The 23,773-nt window shown below is 39.3% G+C and overlaps 1 protein-coding gene and 1 non-coding gene across 7 annotated transcripts; one reads left to right on the forward strand and one right to left on the reverse strand.

Moving 5' to 3' along the window:
* Positions 1-275: 275 nt before the first annotated feature.
* KBTBD2 (kelch repeat and BTB domain containing 2) lies at positions 276-23,186 on the reverse strand. 6 transcript variants are annotated; one of them, XM_060020699.1, is made up of 5 exons: positions 23,160-23,186; positions 21,440-21,547; positions 10,263-10,775; positions 5,034-5,199; positions 276-2,840 (listed from the first exon to the last, which is right to left on the reverse strand). In XM_060020699.1, the coding sequence occupies exons 3-5, from the start codon at positions 10,430-10,432 to the stop codon at positions 1,305-1,307; spliced, it is 1,872 nt and encodes a 623-aa protein (XP_059876682.1). In that variant the 5' UTR covers positions 10,433-10,775; positions 21,440-21,547; positions 23,160-23,186; the 3' UTR covers positions 276-1,304. The 6 variants fall into 6 exon arrangements, with proteins under 6 accessions (XP_059876682.1, XP_059876680.1, XP_059876679.1 ...); XM_060020697.1 differs by lacking the exon at positions 23,160-23,186 and adding an exon at positions 22,616-23,070 and having other exon boundaries at positions 21,468-21,543; XM_060020696.1 differs by lacking the exon at positions 23,160-23,186 and adding an exon at positions 22,616-23,070 and having other exon boundaries at positions 21,440-21,543.
* Positions 4,457-4,529, forward strand: TRNAR-UCU (transfer RNA arginine (anticodon UCU)). Its single transcript has one exon. It is a non-coding gene; the product is annotated as a tRNA-Arg (tRNA).
* Positions 23,187-23,773: the final 587 nt, after the last annotated feature.

A 23,773-nucleotide genomic window follows, 5' to 3' on the forward strand; every position in this document is an offset into this window, starting at 1 on the left:
TTTGTGTTCCTACAGTAAGGCTCAAATCAGACAAATATCATATAATCAACAAAATTCTGAAGAAATCACCTGTCACAAACTAAGCTGACTCCGTAAAACTAAAACTAAAAGCACAACTAAAAGCATCACAAAAGAAAAACAGATATTGAATATATACAATTTATTTAATAAATTAATGTCATTCAAAATACAGTGCCAGAACATTATGCAGTTGAACATGCTAGTAATGTTTGTCATGAAGCACCTGTGCTCATGTTAGATTGGCGGCACCCCGCTACTGCTAGTGGTTCCTGGGATTAATGCCAGAGCAGCACTAGTTATCTGCTCTTCTGCACCGCTAGTGCAGAGAATTCCTGAACAGTTCACCTTTCTAATCCTACCCCCCACACACAACAGGTTAAAAAAAAACACACCCTGACAGCTAACGAATATCTATACACAATCACTCTACAGTAATGTTTGTTATTAAATTAAGATGTAATGACCTGGTTAACCCACTCTAAATCTTTAAGATGGAGAAATACGACAGCAGCAGGTAGTTATATGCATGAGCCAATGTTAATGTAATACAGAAAGTGGAGGCATTTACTGATTAAAGCTCCACACAGACCCGCACAATGAGGGACTAGCAATTCTTATTGCAAGCCCAGCAACTTAAGTCCACACCTGGTAAATGACCAGCTGATTGGAAGACCTGTATTCTAGATAGACAAGTATAAGTTAGTGAAAAGAGAATACATGCACCTAATAGTTAGACTGATCCTGCAGTCATACTTTCCCTGTGCAATACCATAAAATGGAAGATCTTCCTCAACTATAGGATTTAGACAACATTTCTAATACCAACATGGACATTTGTGTTAAGTGCAGCTCAATTAACTACACCGAAAAAAACTATTCCAGGACTTCAGAACAGAAGCACAGGAATGAAATACATATAATAAAATAACCTCAGCATAATTTGCGATATACCACACTAGGAACAGGAAACTACTTTAATAAGAGAACTTTTGGAACTGTACATACACAGGGCTAACAATGTTAGATAATCCAGATTTTTATGCTCATGATACACATAAAAGTTTCTCAATTATTGGATAATCTATTTCATATTATGGAAGCATATCTTTCTTAAGACTCACTGATATATATTATACTGATGCAAATATTAAGTAGGGCATAAAAATAAAATTTATCAAAGATAGATTTTTATGTACTCATATTCAGTCCTTTCATAGCCTCTCTCATTTAGCAAAGAAAATGACAAAGCAAATAGATCAGGCGTGCACTCCCTGAACTCCTGACTATACAGATGGTAGTGCAACCATTTCTCCATCCAGTTCAAACTCCTCTGTTCCATCCGGTGAAAAAAGATAAGTTGGTGGTTTCCATGGAGATTCTTCAAGGCAGGATGGATAAAGTTTCCCCACAGTGCATCGAAAATCTCTCCCTAAGTCCCACAGTACACGTTCAGATATATGCTGCCGCAGAGACCACCGGTCAAGTTCCAGATCATATTGGTAAGTGACATATTTAGCTCTCTCATTTAAGTGGGTTTCTCGCATAAACACACATAGAGAATTTGAGATCACAACAGCTCTAACACAGGGATCTGAGTACCTCTTAGCAGGGATGTTGGCTGCCATTTTCCACTCATTTTTATTCACATCATAGATTTCCACAGTTACTGAAGACCCATCTACAGTGCCAGAGGGGAGTCTTATGCCAGAATTGGTAGCAATGTGCAACCCTCCAATATAGAAAATTTTATCACCGAAAGCTGCAGCTGAAGCAAAAGACCTGCTAGTCTGTCTCATGGCCATTTCTACCCATGAATCAGACCTTGGAAAATAACAATACATGAGGTTCAGTGTCATCACGTAAATGCAGTCATGAACCACAACTGCTGCACTCCACTGCCAAGCACAAGGCAAAGGGCTTACCATTGTCCATTCATCTTTCTCAGTGTCATATCTTTCTACGGTCCTCCGGTTAAGTTCTCCACCTACACTATCTCCTCCAATTGCATAGATATAGCCTTCACAGCAAACCAAAGATGGCTTTACGCGGACAAAAAGCATCGGGGTCTTTGGAAACCAGGTATTTTGCTGTGCATCAAACCAGTAAAAGCAATTCACAGTTCTAAAGGCAGTCTGAAGTTTGCTTGTTTTACTGTGATTTGTTTTTGTATTTTTCAGAGGAACTTGACCACCTGCTATATAGATGTCATTATCGGGAGTTACAACGGTCCCAACCTTATGTAAATCAGCTGGTGGGCTGCATAGCTTGTAAACTTTTTCTGCTTGGGGGCTGTAACAGACAGAAGAGTAAAGACTACAAGGATTTTCTGAAGATGCTTCAATGAAAATCATCATCTCTTCTTTAGTCATTCCAAGTCTTGGTTTGAAAAACTTGGGCATGGACTTATACAGACCTTGAACAACTACAGACTTATCATTGGGTGGCAGACCTTGAAACCAAGCTCTCTGTGTTACTTCTGAAAGTGCATCAATTCTGATTTGGCTAAGAACTGAAGACAAATACTGGGATCGTGATTCTGTGTTGTACTCTAGCCACAGCATAGCAGCTTCACGAACTGTCTCCTCCTTTTCTACGTTCAAATTGTCACTACTGAGAATGTCTATCAGTAAGTCATGTGACAGCTGCATGAAAGCTTCCTGGTGATACACAGCAGTGAACTTGTGCTCCACCATCCTTTTAGCACTTTGTTTTAATTCCTCACAACTGAACAGATCAGCAAAACTCAACAATCGCACACAGTTCTCTGCATTTATCTTTTTAATTAAATATTCTCGACAACGTTGTAACACATCTTCTACCTAAAATAGAAGGGAAAAAAAAGGCTGATAAAGGCAGGCTAGACAAATTTTATTTTTATGTAACACACAGGTATATTAATCAGATCCCTATACTATAGTTTTTATTTTTAGCTACACATGTTTGGGCTAAGAGATAATCTTCCAGTAATAATAAAATTAGAAGACTATGCATAGTTTTGCATTTCGTCTTCCTGTCCAGTGGCCTACTTAACTGCCCTATTTAGGAGTCAGTAGTATAACATTAAATAGGCTCTTAAAAACCTAAACAGCCTTAAAGGGAAAGGGAAAGAAATTAATTCATGCATAAGTTATGTATTTTTTAAAGCCTAGCAAAATATGTAATTGAGAGAACCAAATGAAAACAATGTAAATCAGTATAGGAAATGATTACTGTTGAGAAGCTGGAATCTGGTTTTCTTAACATGGACAAGACAGTCATATAGAAGCAGAAAATCATACACAATGCCTAACAGTAGTTATTATTTGCCTTTCTTACATGGAGCAGTAGGATAACCAATCAAAAGAATATATTCATGTGCAATTACAAATTACCTATATTTAAACGACCCATCTTAGCCACTCTAACTTTCCTAGATTTGTTGTTTCTTAAGAAACAGTAGATCTTGAGTCAGAAGTGCTACCTACTATACTTATTCAACGACACAGTGATTGACTAGAAGCAGTTTGTGATAAGAAGCCAGGTTGCTTGGATTCAAAACCTGGATTGGCCGGTCAACACTTGTACAATATCAGACAAGTAGCTTTACTTCTCTAAGCCTCAGCTTTCTCCTGTGTAGGATGGGGAAATCCTTCCTTACAAGTGATTATTTTAAGAATTAGACGAGAACCTATATAAAGCATTAGTACAGAACCTGGCATATAAAAACATCATTTCATGTGGTTAATAGTAAAAGCCATGTTGGTAGTCATAAAATGCCACATTCCCAGGCTTGCCAGGGCAACTTACTCCCAGAGGCAGAGTGCTGTTTTGCATTTGGCCAAGCATATGCCTATAGGTTTCATTAACATGATAGAAAAAAATTATAAGGAAAGGTATCACTATAATAACAATGTTCTGGAATCCAAATTTCTTAAAATTCCTCAATTTTTTAGCAATTCTAAAAAAACTTGCTTTTAGAATTGCTAAAAAATTTAAAAAGGTAATGAAAACATATAAGCTATGGAAGAAAGACAGTTCTTACAGTAGGCATTTCTCCCTTTTAGGTTTGGATTTAGGATGTGAATGTCTTCCGTTCTAAAGCACCAGGAAGCTACCATGACTTCAGTGTCCCCAGAGTTATAGGTATAGTAGGACACTGCACAGTTTATGGGTGGGGGGGGAAGAATACAGAACTAAAAAGGAAGACAGGTACTTAAGGCATGGACAGACTGAGTTCTGGTTCCCAGAGTTACACCCAGAAACTGGCATTCGACCGGCATCATTCACATTTATTCAGCACACATTTATCAAGTACCTACTAGGTATCATGAACTGTACTCCCAGAATTTAACCTTTAAAGTTTCTCCCTTTGGAGAAACTTTATTTCTCCCTTTGGAAAAAATGAGGAAAATATTTTTATATTCCTCTTAAAGTTAAATGTTGAAGGGGGGGGCATTCCCTGGTGGTTCAGTGGTTGAGATTCTGCACTTCTACTGCAGGGGCCCCAGGTTCAATCCCTGGTCGGGGAACTAAGATCCTGCAAGCCACGCGGCACAGCCAAAAAAGAAAAAAAGTTGAAGGGGAAACACAGTGAAATAGCTTATCATATGTAAATATATCAATCATCACTTTTTATTTTAGTTTAAATAATTTTCCTTAATAGCTCAGTAAGGTCTCATGGCTATTATGAACATTTATGTTTGATAACTTCCATAAGAATCTTGACATTTTCTGTGAAAAAACCATCAAAAATTAGCACATCTAAGCTTCTAGCCAAAAAACTGAAGCACTTAAATTTAACAAATGCTGTTAAAAATTTCTTTTACTTGAAATCTAAATCCTGTGGTATATTAGGCAGACTATGAAACTAATATGAAATTTTCACCTATCTTTTTAGTCAAGTTCCCATCATAAAACTAAGTTTATTAGCTGATCAAATCCTACTGTTTTTCCCTTACGTATTTTAAAAAGAGTTTTACCTTCTAAAATCTGCAATAAAATTACATAGCTGTAAGACTGAAAAAACTGCTTACCTGCAGGAAGCAAGCTGTTTCGTAAAGTTGTTCTACAGTGCTGTCATTTATTGCCAGGTTACCCGTGTATGCGTACGTTATTATTATCTGTAAGGTGGCTGAATCCACATTCCTCAGGTGTATGTGTGTCTGTTTGCTTTCACTTAGTCCACTCATGAACATGGCCCTATAGTAGAGATGGGGAAAACAAATGTAAGGCTAAAAAGAAAAACTAGACAATATGGGATGTTTATTTAGGGTATTTGCTGATGGACAACTTATAGGGAAAGCTTTCAAGGGAAACAACAGAAAATTATAATCCAGTGCCAAAGATATACCAAACTACTCCACTGTGCCATTCTGAGTGATAACATCAAAACTAATTTAATCCTTATAGTCATACAGGAATTCAGCAATAAAAAGGAACTCTATTATACGTGCTACAACACAAACCTCAAAATCATTATGCTCAGTGAAAAAAAGGCAGATACAAAAGACACATACTGTATGATGTGTATACAAATATATATGAGGCAAATATATAGAGGCAGAAGGGAGATTAGTGGTTGCCTAGGGCTGTGGGTAAGAACAGTGAGTGACTGTAAATTGGCACAAAGTGATGGAAATGTTTCAAATTAAATTGTAAAGATACTAAAATTCATTTGTGTGTAAATTTGATCTCAATAAAGCCGTTAAAAATTTCATTTACTCAAATGATTTCCTAAAAATATGCAGAACAGTTTCCTAAAAATTACAAGCAGGAAAATATGCTGGAAAGGCAATTAGTGTTGTGGAGAATACAAAGTAAAATGCCCATATACATGGAAGAGGTAAGAAAACAAAGAATATTGTTGTATGTACAGAAATGCCTATAGTGATCATAAGTGGGTAGCACAAGAACTAGCCTGGGCAACCTCAAGGACAAGAAGATGAGAAAGGCTTTAAAATGGATAAAACAGTGAGTCAGGGTAGAACATAAGAACTGTTTTTCCCAGTGACATTGCTGAACATAAGGGCTCATGAAAAACATCGGAAAGATAAGTGGCAGTCAGATCACAGAGGGCTTTTTTTTTTTTTTTTGGCCTTGAGGCATGTGAGATTCTCAGTTCCCCGACCAGGGGATCAAAGTGGCACCCCTTGCATGGACAGCACAGAGTCTTAACCACTGGACCACCAGGGAAGTCCCACAGAGGGATTTTAAAATGCGATATAGGAGGGAATTCCCTGGCAGTCCAGGGGTTAGGACCCAGTGCTTTCACTGCCGGGGCCCGAGTTCAAATCCCTGGCTGGGGTAAGATCCGCAAGCCCCTCAGCATGTCCCAAAAAAAAAAAAACCACACACACACACATACACAGACATACGAGTCTGAGCTTTTTATTGTAGATAGTGAAGAAGGTTCACTGAAGGGTTTTCAGCATGGATTTATTAGCATAATAAAATGTATTCTAGGATGAATATTTTGTACTGACAGACCTCAAGGGCCAAAGGCTGGAGATAGGAAAAAGGGTTCTGAGGCTACTGCAATAATCTAGATTAGAAGTAAGAACCACCTGAGCTAGGTTGGCAGAAATGGATACAAAAGCTTTTACAAAAAACCAACAAGATCTGGTGATTTTCTGAACGTATGGAATAGACTATAGTAGGAAGTAGACAGGGAAAGAATCAAAGCTGTTTATTTTCAAGTACCTGAAAAAAATGTTAACCATTGAGAGAAAAATTGTAAGGTCAAGGAAAACAGTTAATCTTGCAAAAAAGGTGAGTTAAATTTTAGATATGTTTGAGGTGCGAGCAGCTGAGTCAAATGGAAGTAATACAATAATCAGTTAAGTATTTAATACAACTGGAACTTTGAAGGTCAGGCATTAATGCAGAAGACTGTGAATTATCTACAAAATGACATGTGTTAGAAAAAAGAATAACAGAAGGTTGAGAAACATTCATCAGAGAAATAAGAACAAGCCAGTCAGTACAATGCTACTCAGGGCAAGAGAGGTAGGGTGTCAAAAACGGTAGTCAAGGATAACAAACATTGCAAAAGCAATTAGGAAGGCACTAGTGATTTTTAGTGTAGCTCAGAATGAGCAGTAAGAACAGCAACTAAACTTCAGGCAGTTAGGGAATGGAAGAGTGGCAAAAACATCAATCAGGGTGGTTGATAACTTCCTCCCAAAGAATACAGAATGGCCATAAATAAACCCAACCAAGTAACAGAGATTAGGAAGTGCTGTTGAAAAATACCCAAGATGTGACAAGAAACTAATAAAAACACCAATTGCTACTGGCTTCACTTGTGTGGCCCGAGAGAATGGGAAATAACAAAAGCAACCTGAAAAGAACTATAGGAGCTCTGAGTAAAAATGCAAGATTTAGGGGTCATGTGCTTTTCTATCTGTGCCAGTAGAAAGTAGTTAACTTTGAAAGAGGAAGTAGGGCAAGGGAACAGCTGACTATACAGATGACACTGAGACTGGTTATTCTAGACTATGGTTTATGACACCAGAATGATGGACTTCTGTGAAGGAACTATGCTTCCTGAAGACCAAAGATTAGTAGAAGCCTAGCCAACTTGATTATAAAAATCTTAAACAGACTTTTTAAAGAAAGAGTAAATACTGAATTGCATAATATTATAGGAGGCTAAATTACCATAGTGGAAGAGGTGTTGAGTAATTCTCAAGTAATCCCCTTCATTTAGGGTCTAAAATGAAGTGTATATGTTACCAAGAAGAAGAAACTACCATTTCAGAGGTTCTCTGGATTTCAGAAGTTCTTTTGATTCTTAGTGGGATGGAACTGGTAAACTACAAAGGAGGAATGTATCTGTTTCAAAAGGCAAAATTTCTAATAGTAAATTTCTAATGATAAAGATTGATAGCAACATTATATGTAAGGATACCAAAATCTACAAACCTGAAAGCAGAATCCAGTTGAAGAACACTTGGGAGAAAATCAGGTTATTATTGTGGGAATATACAATAACAATAATCTACACAGTCCAGAGAATATATATGGGAGGGAAAATTAATATATAAATGTCTTCGTCTTGTGGATTATGAAACTGGTCCAGACACAGGATTTTAAAGATGGATGGCTTTAAGCCCAAACATGGATAGGACTACTCTTTCTACTATTATTTCTACTTCTTAGTATCTGATTTGCTTTAGGGAGAATATATTCTCTCAGAACACCAAGGATGCTAAAAAAGGAAACTAGTTAGTGATAAGTTAATAACAGCAGCCTTAAAGAGAATGTGTTGTTTTTAAGATTGTAACATTAATGAAATACTTAAACTTCTTGGTCTTCAGGAAAACCAATTCCAACCCAATTAAAGATAAATAATAACCTCAGGGCTAGAGAATTTAAAGAACAGTGTTTTATCTATACAATAAAAAACAGACTTAGCGCGGAAGAAAAAAAGGTAAGATACCTAACCCATAAACCCATGTGTTACTTCCTGATAAAGATGATGACAATTCAGAAAATATGGAGATACACTTTCTGCATAGGTTTAAAAGTTATACAAGATGACTGCTAAAATATTACCACAAAAGATTCTACTCTATGATTACAAATATCAATCTGAAAATCCACAACTAAAGCATATAGCTCATTCCAATAATGGATAATCAATTTGTAATTAATAACCATTAAAAAGGGAGAACTAATGGACCCAGGTTTGATTGAATCTATAACCTTGAATTTCTAACACCATCTACTAAGTCAATAAATATGAAAAAACAAAAACAAAAAAACCTGACCATCACAATCATCTGGGAAGCTCTTAAACATACAAATCCTAAAACTCTAACTCAGACCCACTGAATCATAATTTCTAGGTTTGAAATCCAAGAATCTCTATTTGTAGAAGCACAAGAGGATTCTGAGCATCCTCTAGATCCATTAAATTCTCTAGAACCACTGTTTGCAAATATGCTCAGCTTCCAAAGATAAGAAAATCAATGTCTGAAATTGCATGAAATATCCACAGCTAAACCTGAAACAGTGGCAGGCAGAGCAAGGCAACTGACATTTGGGCCTTAGCTTCTAGAATCATCATGAGATGTGTTATACTAAGGAATGTTAAGTTTCTACACCTTCGTGTATGTTAGCCTTGAAAAGTCAAGATTAAACCTGTCCTGTCTACAGCTGCCACTAAGGAGCAGCAGAAAGTAACTTTCATTGCTGATCTCCACTTACGCCAGCTAAGATTTGTAGCAGGAATATACTGGTCCACATTTCATTCATCTTTATTCTCCCTGTCCCTTTCAAATATTAAGTAAAAATTCAACCTAAGGGCAGAGACCAAATATAGGAATTTCTACGCCTTAATTCTTTTCCTCCCATGAAACACATAATAAAGGGAAACCTATCTTAAAAAGATTAAAAGTTGCAAAAGATCATAAAAATGTAAAGTTAAGCTTTATTTATTTGTAATTAGCAAACAAATAACTAAATCAACTTATAAATTCTGAGGCACAGAGAACAAAAACATTATTAATTATTAACTATTTCAATCTGGCAAGGAGTCTGGTACGGCTAAAACAATAGCACAAATGATGAAAGAAACCAAGAGTGAGTAAAGGAACTCATTTTTGCAAAGGAAATAAAAGTCCTTAACATGTCTAAACAGTACCAATTATCTTCTAAAAGTTATTATTAAGCCTCCTGTAACTCTTAAATTTATAAACAATGACTGTTTTCTAAATGTAACATTTTAAAATCTTAAGAGTAAGTGAAAATTACCCCATTCGTTTTTCTTTCTTTCAATGAAAAAATAGTATTCTGAACCTTTTTGCCTCCCCATCATTAAAACTTTACCTTAGTTAATTTCAACATATTTCTTGTATTTAATCCTTTGTAAAAACTTATTTCACCTGCCCCTTACTTACACACGCAAGTAGGTGATTTGACAAGCACTATATCACCCAAATAGAAAATTTTTTTGTTTTTTACTTTTTTCTTTTTGTGGTTCGCAGGCCTCTCACTGTTATGGCCTCTCCCGTTGCGGAGCACAGGCTCCAGACACGCGGCATGTGGGATCTTCCCGGACCAGGGCATGAACCCGTGTCCCCTGCATCGGCAGGCGGACTCTCAACCACTGCGCCACCAGGGAAGCCCCCAAATAAAAAACTTAAGCAAAACATTAAGACACCTAACTTTTTTTAAAAATTTAAATAATGTTTAAAAGATTAAAACAAGCTAACATTCTGCATTTGAAATTACAAACTAACCAAGATTACAGTACTTACCTAAAGTAAGAACTACATGTTGCAAGAACCATCTTATGACAAGGGAATTCAGTGCCCTCGACAATTAACACTATGTCCGTAAACAACTGCTGTTCATAAAACAGTTTTAACTGTTCCAACAAGGACACAGCATATTCAGTATTGACCTGCTTCTCGTCTTGAGTGGACATGACTGTATTCCATTAATATATCCAGGAACAGATTAGAAAAATCAGTCTTACTGATGGAAGGTCAAGTGAATGCTTCAGAAATAAAGAAAGGAGAAACTCTGCTTGCTGTTATCTGCAGCATTCAGAACCAAGATTGATACATTCACTAATGAGCAGTATCTTTTTAGGCTTAGAATCACTACCAGGTCATCCTGTGTTAATTAGGTTCTTCAGAGTTTTTCAACACAGTCTGCAGATATCTTGCTCAAATTTGTAACTGTTGTTCAACTCATGAGTGAAAGAGAGTAACACACGAGGTAGATTTTGTGGCAACATCCTATGTTCTGTGGATCCTCTGGAGTAACTAAAAAGAAAAAAAAGTTCAGTTAGAGTATCTAGGTCAGTACATTTTTAGAATACAATGTTTAAAATCGCAGACTTAAATATGAATTATTTTTTGAAGTTCAACTTTAGACATTACCATAAAAATGAAACATGAGAAAAGGGACATTTAACAAGTTTATTACATTTGTGGTTTTAAGTTAATTTTTTGCCTTCTATACAAAATATAAACATTCTAGAAAATAAGGAACACATCAATAAGCATACAGTTTTTTAAAAGTTCTTTAAAAATAAATAATTTCAATTACCAGCAAAGCCAAATCTCCTACTTATTTGTTTAGGGGCAATACATGACTGTAATTTAAGAGAAAAAAAAAAAACCTTTCTCTTGCAAGGAGATTCTCATTTGGGGAGTATAATTTAAATGTATTCACACAGCCTTTATATTTAAATTACTTAAACTATATGATAAATAGATTGAATTTGTTTATTTCCAAAGCATAAACTATATTATAAAATTTGCAGCTCAATCCTGTAACGGAGATAAATACAACATATCTCTCTCTGTACAGTGGTTCCTTCCTAGAAATCTTTATAAGAACATACAATTTTACTGAAAAATGAAACGTAAAACATGATAAAATAGAGGAATGTATTCCTACATGAAGACTTCATACTATAGAGATATGAATGTTCTCAAAATGTGTAAATTTAATACAAATCCAACTTGCAGAAGATTCATCTGGAAGAATTCACAAATACTGCCAAGATATTTGAGGGGAAGGAAAAACAAGTTTTTCCTCATACTCTTAACAAATATTAAAATGTATTACAATTCTACAATAAACCCAAGTAAACAAAAATAAACAAACACTATAGGTAAATAAGTAAATACAATACATCCATGTTAAAAAAAACATTAGATATGATAAAGATAAACAAGTCATTTCAAACTAGAAGATTGGGTTATTTCAACAAATAACGTTGGAACAACTGGTTACCCACTGAAGGAAAAAAAACCCACCTAAGTTTTAGTCATACTGCATACCATTCATCAAAAGAAATTCCAGCTGCATTAAAGTTTAATTTAAAATGTTATTTAGAAATCAGTATTTACAACATATGGCAAAGGAATTACAAATCAGGAAAAACATATAGAATATACAGTGCTAATAACAGTTAAAAACTATCACCTATTTCCTAATTAGATGACTCTTAGCTCCATAATCAGAAAGTCAAGTGCTGTTGACATGAAACCTATAAATATATTTGACCATCACTGGAACCACTAATACTTTTTCTCACAAAAATATCATCCATATGTCAGAGAAGATCACATTGTACTTCCTGCCAAACTATACTATTACATGAACTGCAAACTTGACGTAGACTGTCAAATTTCCAGCCAAGTTAACTATATGGAAGTAACTAAAATAGGTGCAAAGGCAGAGACTTTGGGTCATTTAAGGTAATGACTTTGCTCTTCCAAATCTGAAAGTTACACTATAAATCTAAGTTTACTACTATAACCTCTAAAGCTAATAATACCTAAAATCACTGGCTATTTTCACATATTAATAATGCAGCAAGGCCCAGTGTTAGTGAGGGTGTCGGGAAACGAGCATTCTTACAGAGGAGTATAAGTTGATACATACGTATAAGCCCTTAATCAAAACTCTTGGGACTTCCCTGGTGATGCAGTGGTTAAGAATCCACCTGCCAATGCAGGGGACACAGGTTCGAGCCCTGGTCCAGGAAGATCCCGCATGCCATGGAGCAACTAAGGCCGTGTGCCACAACTACTGAGCCTGCGTGCCACAACTACCGAAGCCTGCACGCCTAGAGCCCGAGCTCTGCAACGAGAAGCCACTGCAATGAGAAGCCCACGCACCACAACGAAGAGTAGCCCCCGCTTGCCACAACTAGAGAAAGCCCATGTGCAGCAACGAAGACCCAACAAAGAGACCCAATGCAGCCAAAAATAAATAAATAAACTTAAAAAAAAAAAAAATCCACCTGCCAATGCAAGGGACACGGGCTCAAGCCCTGGTCCAGGAAGATCCCACATGCCGTGGAGCAACTAAGCCTGTGTGCCACAACTCCTGGGCCTGCGCTCGAGAGCTCACGTGCCACAACTACTGAAGCCCGCGTGCCTAGAGCCCGTGCTCCGCAACAAAGACAAGCCACGGCAATGAGAAGCCCACACACCGCAACTAAGAGTAGCCCCCGCTCGCTGCAACTAGAGAAAAGCCAGCGCTCAGCAACAAAGACCCAATGGAGACAAAAACAAACAAACAAAAACAAACAAACAAACTCTTGGAGCCAGCTGTGTTCTAGAATTTAGAATTTTTCAGATCTTACAGAGGTAATGTGGTACATATATCATGTATTACAAAGGGTCTGGGGCAGAGCTCCAGAACTGAACATCCTACTATTCTGACTGAGGGAAACATGCACATTGTGAAAAATAATACTATATACAGTCTTATGTTACTTCAGGTCAAGTTTTGCAAAAAAAAAAAATTTTTAACTTCATTTTAAGAGGTTTTTGAATTTCCGATTGCAAATGAAGTATTATAGAAGATATATTTGGCACTGAAAATGCTTAATACCTCAATCTTTCAATTCTACCTCTAAAAATTTATCTTACAGAAATGCATGTATTAATAGACTGTAAGTCCTAACCCCAGCTGCAGGACCCAAAATTGTCCCCATCCATATTTATTTATTATTAGTTTTTAAAATTTATTTTACTTTATTTTTGGCTGTGTTGGGTCTTCATTGCTGCGTGCAGGCTTTTCTCTGGTTGCGGCGAGCAGGGGCTACTCTTCGTTGCGGTGCACGGGCTTCTCATTGCGGTGGCTTCTCTTGCTGTGGAGCACAGGCTCTAGGCACATGGGCTCAGCAGTTGTGGTGAACAGGCTTAGCTGCTCCGCAGCATGTGGGATCTTCCTGGGCCAAGGATCGAACCCGTGTCCCCTGGCAGGTGGATGCTTACCCACTGCGCCACCAGGGAAGCCCTCCACCCATATTTAAACCAGGTGACAGGAACTGGTGGCCAGTGCAGGGATGGATTTAGATTAGACTCCAGAATTCCTTGCAGGGTAGGTGTACAGGTTCACTCTGGTCATTTCTCTGACCTCATACTATGACCTGATTTTTTTGCAGTGACTTTTTTGAGCCCCATTGAATTTGTCTCAGTTTTACTAGATTTGATTTCTTTTTATCATATGCATAAAACTATTAAAACTGAAGTCTGCTTTTAGAATACTACATGGCGAGCCAACTTTATATAATCTCATTGTCACTGCTTTATACACCCTATTCCCACCCTTTCCTTTGAAATCTAGGGTACATTTCTTCCTAATAAAGTAATTTTTATTTATGATATCGTAATATTAAAATAGGCAGAAAAAGTCATTCAGACATCATATAAAGTCAACTTAATTTAAACTGATCTGTATCTAGTACAATCCAAAATAAAATTCAGTGTCCCTTCTCTGGGAACACAGACTTCAAAATGTATTAAATAAAAATGGGGAAAAATGGCAAAGTTTAAGATGATCAACAACAACCACCTTAAATGCCCGTAACATATTTTTTATAACAAGATTCCTTCTCTCCTAAAAATAAAACTTAATTAATTTCCCAACTTGTTCCAGAAAAAAAAAAACCTTAAAACCAATATCCTACATACTCTGAAACATTTCACAATGTCTGTACCATATTACTTAATAACCAATGATTTGACTCATTTTATGAATTTTCCCTTTTTAATAAATATATTGTACCATATATCATTCTGTGTTATACCTAAAACTAGTTTCAAAAAAAAAAGTCATACTCCCTGTTGTATGTAGAATTTAGCATCCTCAGGCTTAGTAATTCTCAGGTATCAATGAAATTGTTTACTTAATTTTCTATTATAAATTAATGGCTACTTAAATTTAACTCAACAAATGTTTGAGTATTTACTAAAGGCTGGTCGTTGTATTGTACTCTAAGGACTCAGACTGAGAGTTGCCAACCACTAGAGCTCCAAGACACCAAGTGCATTTACCCTTACTACAGCCAAAACACGACTATCATTTAAAAACAGGGTGTTTTAAAAACCAATTATTCCAGACAAACTCAAAAACAAAAAGAAGCAGGCAAATGAATAAAATCTAGCTGTCGTGCTCTTTCATTTCCAAACTTTTGATAGAGACATAATACAAGAAAATTTTATTCTTTACCATAAGAACAATTGTAGCACAAGTAAAACGAGGAAAGGAGGCAATTGGCACTTGTCCCCATTGCTAACCGTGGTTCACATTGCAGAGGAAGGAAAAACTTATTGAAGACCTATTTAAACCTTCTGAATTTTGTTAACATATGCAATGATTATTTAATTAAAAAAACCAAACTTTCAAAAGGTATACTACTCTCTTTTCTCATCATAAAGACAAAATATTTTAGGCTTTGCAAGCCATTAAGGTCTCTGTCCCAAATGCTTAATCTACTGTAGCCTGAAAGCAGCAAAAGTCAACCTGTAAATAAATGGACATGACTATTTCAATAAAATGTTATTTACAAAAACATACTGCAGGCCAAATGTACCAATCTCTGCTTCAGGCTGTTTCTTGATCAAATATTAAGAAATTAAAAAAAAAATCAGTGACAAAAATACATATCTCAAGCTGTTTTTCCTAGAAGATCGTTTTCCCTTCAGATCACACGAACAAGGAAAACGCACAAACCTCAAATGCTTGAAAGTTGAATTAAATAAAATTCTTATAAATTTATTTATTTATTTATGGCTGTGTTGGGTCTTCGTTGCTGCACACAGGCCTTCTCTAGTTGTGGCGAGCGGGGGCTACTCTTCGTTGCGCTGCGCGGGCTTCTCATTGCAGTGGCTTCTCTTGTGGAGCACCGGCTCTAGGTGCACGGGCTCAGTAGTTATGGCTCAAGGGCTCTAGAGCGCAGGCTCAGTAGTTGTGGCGCACAGGCTTAGTTGCTCCGCGGCACGTGGGGTCTTCCTGGAGCAGGGCTTGAACCCGTGTCCCCTGCATTGGCAGGCGGATTCTTAACCACTGCGCCACCAGGTTAAGTCCTAAATATAATTCTTAATCTAACCTGTATATATTCCACGTTTCAACTGAAATATTTTAATGTCTCTTACCTAATCACACAACCGCTTTCCCCACTTACTACAGGCTCAGTGGACTTCTGAAACACTTCTTTTTTTTAAATCTAATGTGAGTATCCTTTATTAAGCTTAGAAAAAAAGGACTTTTTTCCTAAAGATAATCTGCTGGGACAAACTCACAATGAGAAAAAACTATTTTAGAGTCAAAAACACTTTCTCTTTTTTTTTTATCAACTACAACATATTTACATACATTTGAAAAATAGAAGATGTATACGAGACAATGTGTAAAGACATTTAGTGAACACATGGATTCATTAGATGAACCAAGGGCCAAAGACTGGGAAACCACTATTATTTGCCACATTTCCTGGTACCAGGCACCTCAAGATTAATAGAAAAGTCCTGTATTTTATTATTTTTTATTTTTTTTTAAAGTCCTGTATTTTAAAGCTGGTTGTTAGAACATATTCCACAGTGAAAAAAACCAACTAGAATAAGAATTAAATGGGAGTCATACAAACACAATATAACAAAATTCAGAATCTAATAAAGTACAATGTACTCTGGCATTAAAACTATGCACATTCTTACTTTTTTTCTAAGTTCTGCGCTCAATTCAATATTTTTGATTGATCTGTTTGGTAGCAGAGAATAATAGCAATGAATAAGGTTAGAATGCTATACATAGGATGAGATCCTTTCCTTTTTACCGACTTCCTGCAAATAAGTACAGAACAAAGACCAACTTATTTTTAAATCTAAGAGCTTCCTGTAAGAACAGAAAACTTATAAATTGCTTGAGATTGGGAGAAAAAAAGGAAAAGCCAAAACTTTGATCCTAACATTTTCTCTAGGATAGGGGACCCCAATCCCTGGGTCGTAGACTGGTACTGGTCCCCAGCCTGTTAGGAACCTGGCCACACAGCAAGAGGGCAGCCTTACCGCCTGAACCATCGCCTCCCCACCCCACCCCCGCCCGTGGAAAAACTGTCTTCCATGGAACCAGTCCCTGGTGCCAGAAAGGTTGGAGACCGCTGCTCTAGGATACCCAAGCCTCCAAGGTTCTACTGAGTGAATTCCACCACACAAAACAGTTTCAAAACAAACATTCTGTTATTAAATGGTCATTAGGATTAAATCAGTCAACAATCCATATCAATATATACAATTCTACTTAAAAATCTGAAACACCTCTTATGGAAAGTTATTTCAATAGGTTTTCCTCCCTCTGAATAATCAATTCGACTATAAAGTAAATTTTCACAGAGCTAACTTGTTTTTCATTTTCACCACAGAATCAAACTGTAGAAAAATCCAACTTTCAAAGTACCTGTACAGCTGACCCTTGAACAACAGGGGTTTGAACTACACAGGTCCAGTTTTTTTCAATGGTAAATACTACAGCACTACACGATCTGCAGTTGGTTGAATCCTCAGATGCGGAACCACAGATATGGATGAACATAGAATTTGGAGGGCTGACTATAAGCTACATGCAGATTTTCTAGTATTAGGAGGGTTGGCGCCCCAACCCCGAGTTGTTCAAGGGTCAGTTGTACTCCAGAAGTTTACGTTGGTTGTCTGAAATCCTCACTTCACTTTCCTATTAAAAAACTGAAGTCCTTAGGCTGCAAAAGCTAAAATATGCCCAAAAGTGTATCTGCAAAGAAAATTTACACAAAGTAAATGCTACTATAATACTCATAATTTAAAAATAATGGTAATAATAAATTTTATAGGATCTAAATACTGATATTCAAGGAACAGGAATCAAGATTAATTAGAAAAAGGTGTGAAATATTAAAATTTTAAAAAATAATTCCAAATACTTTCACAGGTTTCAGAGGTTGATGGCAGTGGTTTTTTATTAGGGGAAGCAGATGTGTCTAACTTCACTTTGAAATCTAGTTTTCATTCCCACAGGTGTGTCATTTGTAGTGCCCTTCCACAGAGTAGCTGTAGAAACTCAAACAGATACAAAACAAGCTTTTCCAATGTTATACAGGGAAGACCTGGAGGATAAAGGAAAGAATAAAGGATTAAATAACTGATTGTGAATATGAGACTGCTCAGCAATTAACTGAGCTGTATATGTGAAATGAGGAAGGATAAAAAGATGGAGAGGAGGCTGCAAACAAGGACTGCACAAAAATTACACAGTAAGGATAAAACAGTGATAAAAAGGAAGGGCAGTGGGCTACAGGTTATCATCTGTATGAAGCATTTTCAAGCTGTATATTAACTTAGGTGATGCTCCATCTTCCACTGCTACAAATCTCAATACAGAAGATCAAAAACTTTTGTTAGAAAGAATCCAAGGCATTCTGAATTTCATGTATTGCCAAAAAATTAAGAGCGTGAACTGTGGAGCCAAATTACTTGGGTTGAAATCCCAGTTCTGCAACTTACTAGTTGTGTGACCTTTTTCTGTCATGAGTATGCTCATCTGTAAAATGGGGGATAAAAACAGAATTCTTCTCAATGGACTAAGAATTAAATGAGTTCTATGAAGAGCTTGGAACTGTGCTGCCTGATACACAACAGTACTACTGTGTGCAAAAAAATTTGCAATTACTTTTATTAACGCACTCACTGGTCAAGCTTTTTGTAGTACTTTCCCGACTTTCAAAACTTCACACCTATACAGGTCTAAGGGTCCCAATTACAAGGTCTCAACACTCAAACACAGTTCTCTTTTCCCGCTGGGTGAATGATATTTTAGATAAGAGAAATTTATTCAAAGATTTTAGGGAGTATTTTGATGGTACAAATCATGAAACAAACTAGTACAACAAAGACTAACCTTGAGAAGGCTGATGCCCATGCAGAAAAACTAAATGATACCAGTCATAAAACAAGCCTTTCTTCATTTCAGTGAGAAAAAAGGTTTCTCCTTAGGGAGGACAAAATATTGGTGCCAGAAATACTTTGCTTTCAAGTTACCAAAACAACCCTGACAGTTGAGAATGTTTGGAAGACCACCTGATCTTCAGATTGATTGTCAACCACTACACAAACAGAAATTTTTGGAGTCGTGACAAGCATCAATTAAAAGACAAACAACTGGACTTCCCTGGTGGCGCAGTGGTTAAGAAGCCACCTGCCAATGCAGGGGACATGGGTTTGAGCCCTGGTCTGGGAAGATCCCACATGTCGCAGGACAAGTAAGCCCATGCACCAAAACTACGGAGCCTGCACTCTGGAGCCTGAGAGCCACAACTACTGAGCCCACACGCCACAACTACTGAAGCCCACGTGCCTAGAGCCCGTTCTCCACAACAAGAGAAGCCACTGCAAGAAGCCCACGCAGCGCAATGTAGAGTAGCCCGCGCTCACCACAACTAGAGAAAGCCCGTGTGCAGCAACGAAGACCCAATGCAGCCAAAGGAAAAAAAAAAAAAAAAGACCAAACACCTTGCCTTTTAAATAATGTATCAAGTTTGATAAATTTCAGTACAGCTTCCTCTACTCTAATCAAATTCAGAGCCTAGGTCTATTTCCTTGTGTTCCTCCTTTCCAACTATACTGAAAAAACTACATGGCTCCATCAAGTTAGTTACGCTCAGTACCCTAAGTAAATTCAGGTCACAAGAATAAGCTTCTGTTCTACATTATGAATAATAAGTTATCTCACTTTTAAAAAATTAAACAAGAACATAAAGGAGACACCATCTGTGATAGAATAATTATATGAGTGTAGTATGTCCTTTTATTTTGGATATCACTTTTCTCTTTTCTTCTCAGCTCTACATAGACTTAAGAAAGCTGGAGAAGTATAGACTAAAGCAAAACTGACCTTAACCTTTTCAATGGGATTTCATTTTCCACCAAATCAATGATTTTTTTCAATCACAACAGCAGAAGAAAATATTTCCCAGATAGTAAATATATTCATGAGGTCATTAAGGTGCTTAATCATTAGCTGCTTAATGATGATTATGACTATTTAAATTTCTCAGTTTCTTTAAAAAAAAGGGGGGGTAAACTGAGGAATACTCAGAATCCCCTGCCTATCATGGAACCTACTACACGTTGCCACTTGTCAGAGGTATGGGAGTGGAACTGAAAAAAAAAAGGAAAGACTTTAAAAAACATCTCTCATTAAATGATTACATTTTCTCCAAATTTCCTACAATAATCCCTTCTTCCCACACAGAGGAATCTAGGTACTGAAAAAACCAGCAAGGGAACCAGGAGTACCCCTTCATATACTTAAAAAGTTACTTGAGGGCTTCCCTGGTGGCGCAGTTGTTGAGAGTCCGCCTGCCGATGCAGGGGACACGGGTTCGTGCCCCGGTCTGGGAAGATCCCACATGCTGCGGAGCGGCTGGGCCCGTGAGCCATGGCTGCTGACCCTGCGCGTCTGGAGCTTGCGCTCCGCAGAGGGAGAGGCCACAACAGTGAGAGGACCGCGTACCGCAAAAAAAAAAAAAAAAAAAAAAGTTACTTGAAATCAACTTATCATTTCCAATACCCTGAGTTATTTAAATATGATCTGCTCTATTCAAACTCCACAAAACTGAAATGATAAGACTAAGATATAATGAAGGACTTTGACATTTTCATTCATATTTTTTATGATAGCAGGACCAATTCTTTTTCCTGGGCTTAGAACGAGAGCAAGAAAAAATACAACTCTTTTCTAAGTATATGAGTAAAATCTTTGGGAAAATCGACGTATCTTTTGGCTTTTGTGACTGCATTCAGGTTTCTATGAATTTACTATCCACTTTACTTTTTTTTGGCTGTATTGGGTCTTTGTTGCTGTGCATGGGATTTCTCTAGTTGTGGCAAGCAGGGGCTACTCTGTTGCGGTGCACAGGCTTCTGATTGCGGTGGCTTCTCTTGTTTCTGAGCACAGGCTCTAGGCGCGCGGGCTTCAGTAGTTGCAGCACGTGGGCTCAGCAGTTGTGGCGCATGGGCTTACTTGTTCCGCGTCATGTGGGATCTTCCCAGACCAGGGATGGAACCTGTGTCCCATGCACTGGCAGGCAGATTCTTAACCACTGCACCACCGGAGAAGTCCCTACCATCCACTTTAAACACATTCAGTGCTCAATATTTGGATTTTATGAGACAGCTCGTTATTTCCATTAACCAGAAGAAAATATATGGAGAACTGTGGACTAAAGCACTATGACACCTTTATTCCCACCCATCTCCTTAAAGGGCATGTGAATAATCAAAGCTAACAGATTTTATGGTACTGCTTATGAGAGCAAAAAGGAGAGAAGAGTTATAGCACTTAGAACTCTTCTTACAAAACTGTCGAGAAAACAGAACTATGTGGAAAAGCACGAACTATAAAGCAAGCTCAACAGAAATGCCATAGCCCCGTACTGTTTACTAAGGACAACAACCTCTTGAGAATTTCAGGGCCCAATCTAAAGCGACTTCAATAAACACTAGACCAACAAAAGATCAAAGTGAAGAAGTAAGCTTAACATTAGGAAAATTCTACATCAAGACTGGAAAACAACTGACTGGTTTGACTTTTCGATTTACTTTCAGTCAGAAAAAGTCCTTCTAAAAAACGTCAGGAAAAAGGTCCTTACCAAAGGTTAACTAAAGTCAGTCACTCACAATTGCGAGATTTGAAGTCCATACCACTCAAATTCAGGCAAAAATTCACAACACAGCAGGAAGGGGGGGAAACACCCTGTCTTAAAAAAAAAAAAAAGAAAAGAGAAAGAAAACCACTGTTAATTCCACCCAGTTAACTGGTTGCCTCAATAGAAGAAAATAAAATTTTAGTTAGACCACATTGCTGATAGGGTTGTCTGTGAATGCCTGAATGCTAAGTGAGCCAGACGTACAGATTCATGTGTCAACAACACGTGACCAGTCCTGTACCTTACGTTTTTATAACACTGCTGATATAGAAGATAGATATTTCACACAAACATACCCTTTCATAGTTAACTTTACATTTTTAGATTCTTTTTCTATTTTCATTTGAAGGGGCAATCGTGGCATCGGACAATTCTAGAGATCTGTGGAGGGTATATTCTCTCTTTGAGGTAGTATAAAAAGAGATCTTAGATCAACAAACGAGAAATAAAAAACCTGTTAACTCAAAATAACCGGTCCACATCAAACTATGGGATATTCTTCCACTTCACGGTTTCTCAATTCATAGGGAGAGAAAGGTGGTCGAGTTCAATAAGTTAGCGATTTCACAGTCTAAAGTAAATACGTACAGAATTTTCCGTTTCAAAGGGCAGTTTCTGCTTTCTTTTTAAAATCATCAGTAGATCACAATGGGGCCTCAGTTAATCTAGACATCTCTTGGTTACTTCAAAAGTACCGGGAAAAAAATGCAAGGAAGGTCTTGCCCTCCTACTGCCCACCGTCTCGCGAAGACGCCGCGAGTCCTTAAGGGAAGCAGCTTCATTTTGGCAATGCGGGCGCCAGACGGGGCCAGGGCGCCGCCTGGGAGACCCGCGGCCGGAAACGCCCCCGCGAGTGGCAAGCCCCGCCGCCCCTGCCCCAAGCACCGGCCGGAGGCAGAGCCGCAGAGGGGCCGCCGCCGGGGGTGGAGGGAGTCGCCAGCCGCCCGCGCCCCTCCCCCGCCCGCAGCGGAAGCGTCTCCGGTTTGAAAGATGCCGCCGCCGCCCCCAGCCCGCCGAGCCACAAAGGGCCGAGCCCCCTCCCGCCGCGGCCCTCCTCCCCCAATTCCTCCACAGGTCGTCCCCGGGTACCCCCGCCCGGCGCTGGCGACGCCTGCTCACCCGAGTCCCTCAGTCCCGAGGATTGGGATCCGATGCGGCCGGTGGCCACGAAGACACTGGGCCCCTCACGCGCGGCGGCGGGGGCGTGGCCCTGCTGCCGCGACTAGGGCCGGGGTCTCGCTTCTGCTTCCCTCCGAGGAAGGCTGGCGCCGCCGCCTCCCCTTCCTTCCGGTTTCCCCTCGCGCCCTCCCTCGGCCGGTCCGTCCTGAGCGGAAAGCAGCGTCCTCTCTGGGCGCAGCTGCACTCTCCACAAGGCCCGACCACCGCCAGACTCCTCCCACGGGAGCCGCGCAGCCTGCCCGCGCCGCCTCGTCAGCCCCGGGGCCGCGAAACGCCCGGCTAGCCGCTCCCGCCCCGCCCCTGCGGCGCGCTCTCGCCCCCTTGGCGGGCCCCTTCTGAGGCCCGGGAACGCGCGGACAGCGGACCGTGGGCCAGCCTTCGCCAGGTTTCCCTTTCCGCTGCTCGCCCGCGTCTAGCGGCACAAACGTCAATTTTGCAGTTTCCCGGGTTCTTGAGACGCCCCCCCCACCCCGCCCGCCCTTACCCTCGGTTCCCCCGCCCTTTTCCTTTGCCGGATCCCACCGGAAAGCCAAAACAATTGGGTCCGCGCAGGCGCGTGGAGGAAGAGCCGGAAGGGCGGGGAAGGCGCGAGGTGAAGGGGAAACGCTTTTGAAGGGGTTTTCTGGAGAAGGTCAGCGGAGATCTCGCGTAGGGCGCGTGCGCGGCGGAGGGGTCGCCCCCGAGACGCCCGGGCCTGGGACGCCAGGGGGTTCGGGCGGTGAAGGCTTCAGGCCTAAGCCCGGCGAAAAGGGAGGCGGGAGAAATTCAGTGCTAGGAAATGCGGCCAGCAGGGCACCAGGTTTTATGCCGTAGAGTGATTTTTCCCTCCTGAAATATAGAAATTTGCAGGCTGAGTCGGGGAGTGGAAATGAGGAGGACTAGACAACACAGGACCAGGGAAGAAAGGGAGATGTTGGGCGGCTGGCTGAGTGGGCTTTGTCTCCTCGACCCCTGCTCTCCAAAACACGCTCTGCACGTATCAAAGCACTCTCCGTTTTCTTGATCTTATCAAGAGAGGCTTCATGCCCTGGTCTCTAGGCCAAGGAAAAACTCGAAGCAGCACCTGAAAGAGCCCGCAGTTCTGGGGAAGCTCTGCAC

This window comes from Delphinus delphis, chromosome 9 (genome assembly GCF_949987515.2).
Source record: "Delphinus delphis chromosome 9, mDelDel1.2, whole genome shotgun sequence".
NCBI classification, from domain to species: domain Eukaryota; kingdom Metazoa; phylum Chordata; class Mammalia; order Artiodactyla; family Delphinidae; genus Delphinus; species Delphinus delphis.

Excerpts from the sequence above, each read along its gene's own strand:
- KBTBD2 (XM_060020699.1), bottom strand. The coding sequence starts at position 10,432 with ATGTCCACTCAAGACGAGAAGCAGGTCAATACTGAATATGCTGTGTCC. Across the intron at positions 5,200-10,262 it reads ACATGTAGTTCTTACTTTAG|GGCCATGTTCATGAGTGGAC; the intron begins GTAAGTACTGTA and ends TCTCTACTATAG. Across the intron at positions 2,841-5,033 it reads AAACAGCTTGCTTCCTGCAG|GTAGAAGATGTGTTACAACG; the intron begins GTAAGCAGTTTT and ends CTTCTATTTTAG.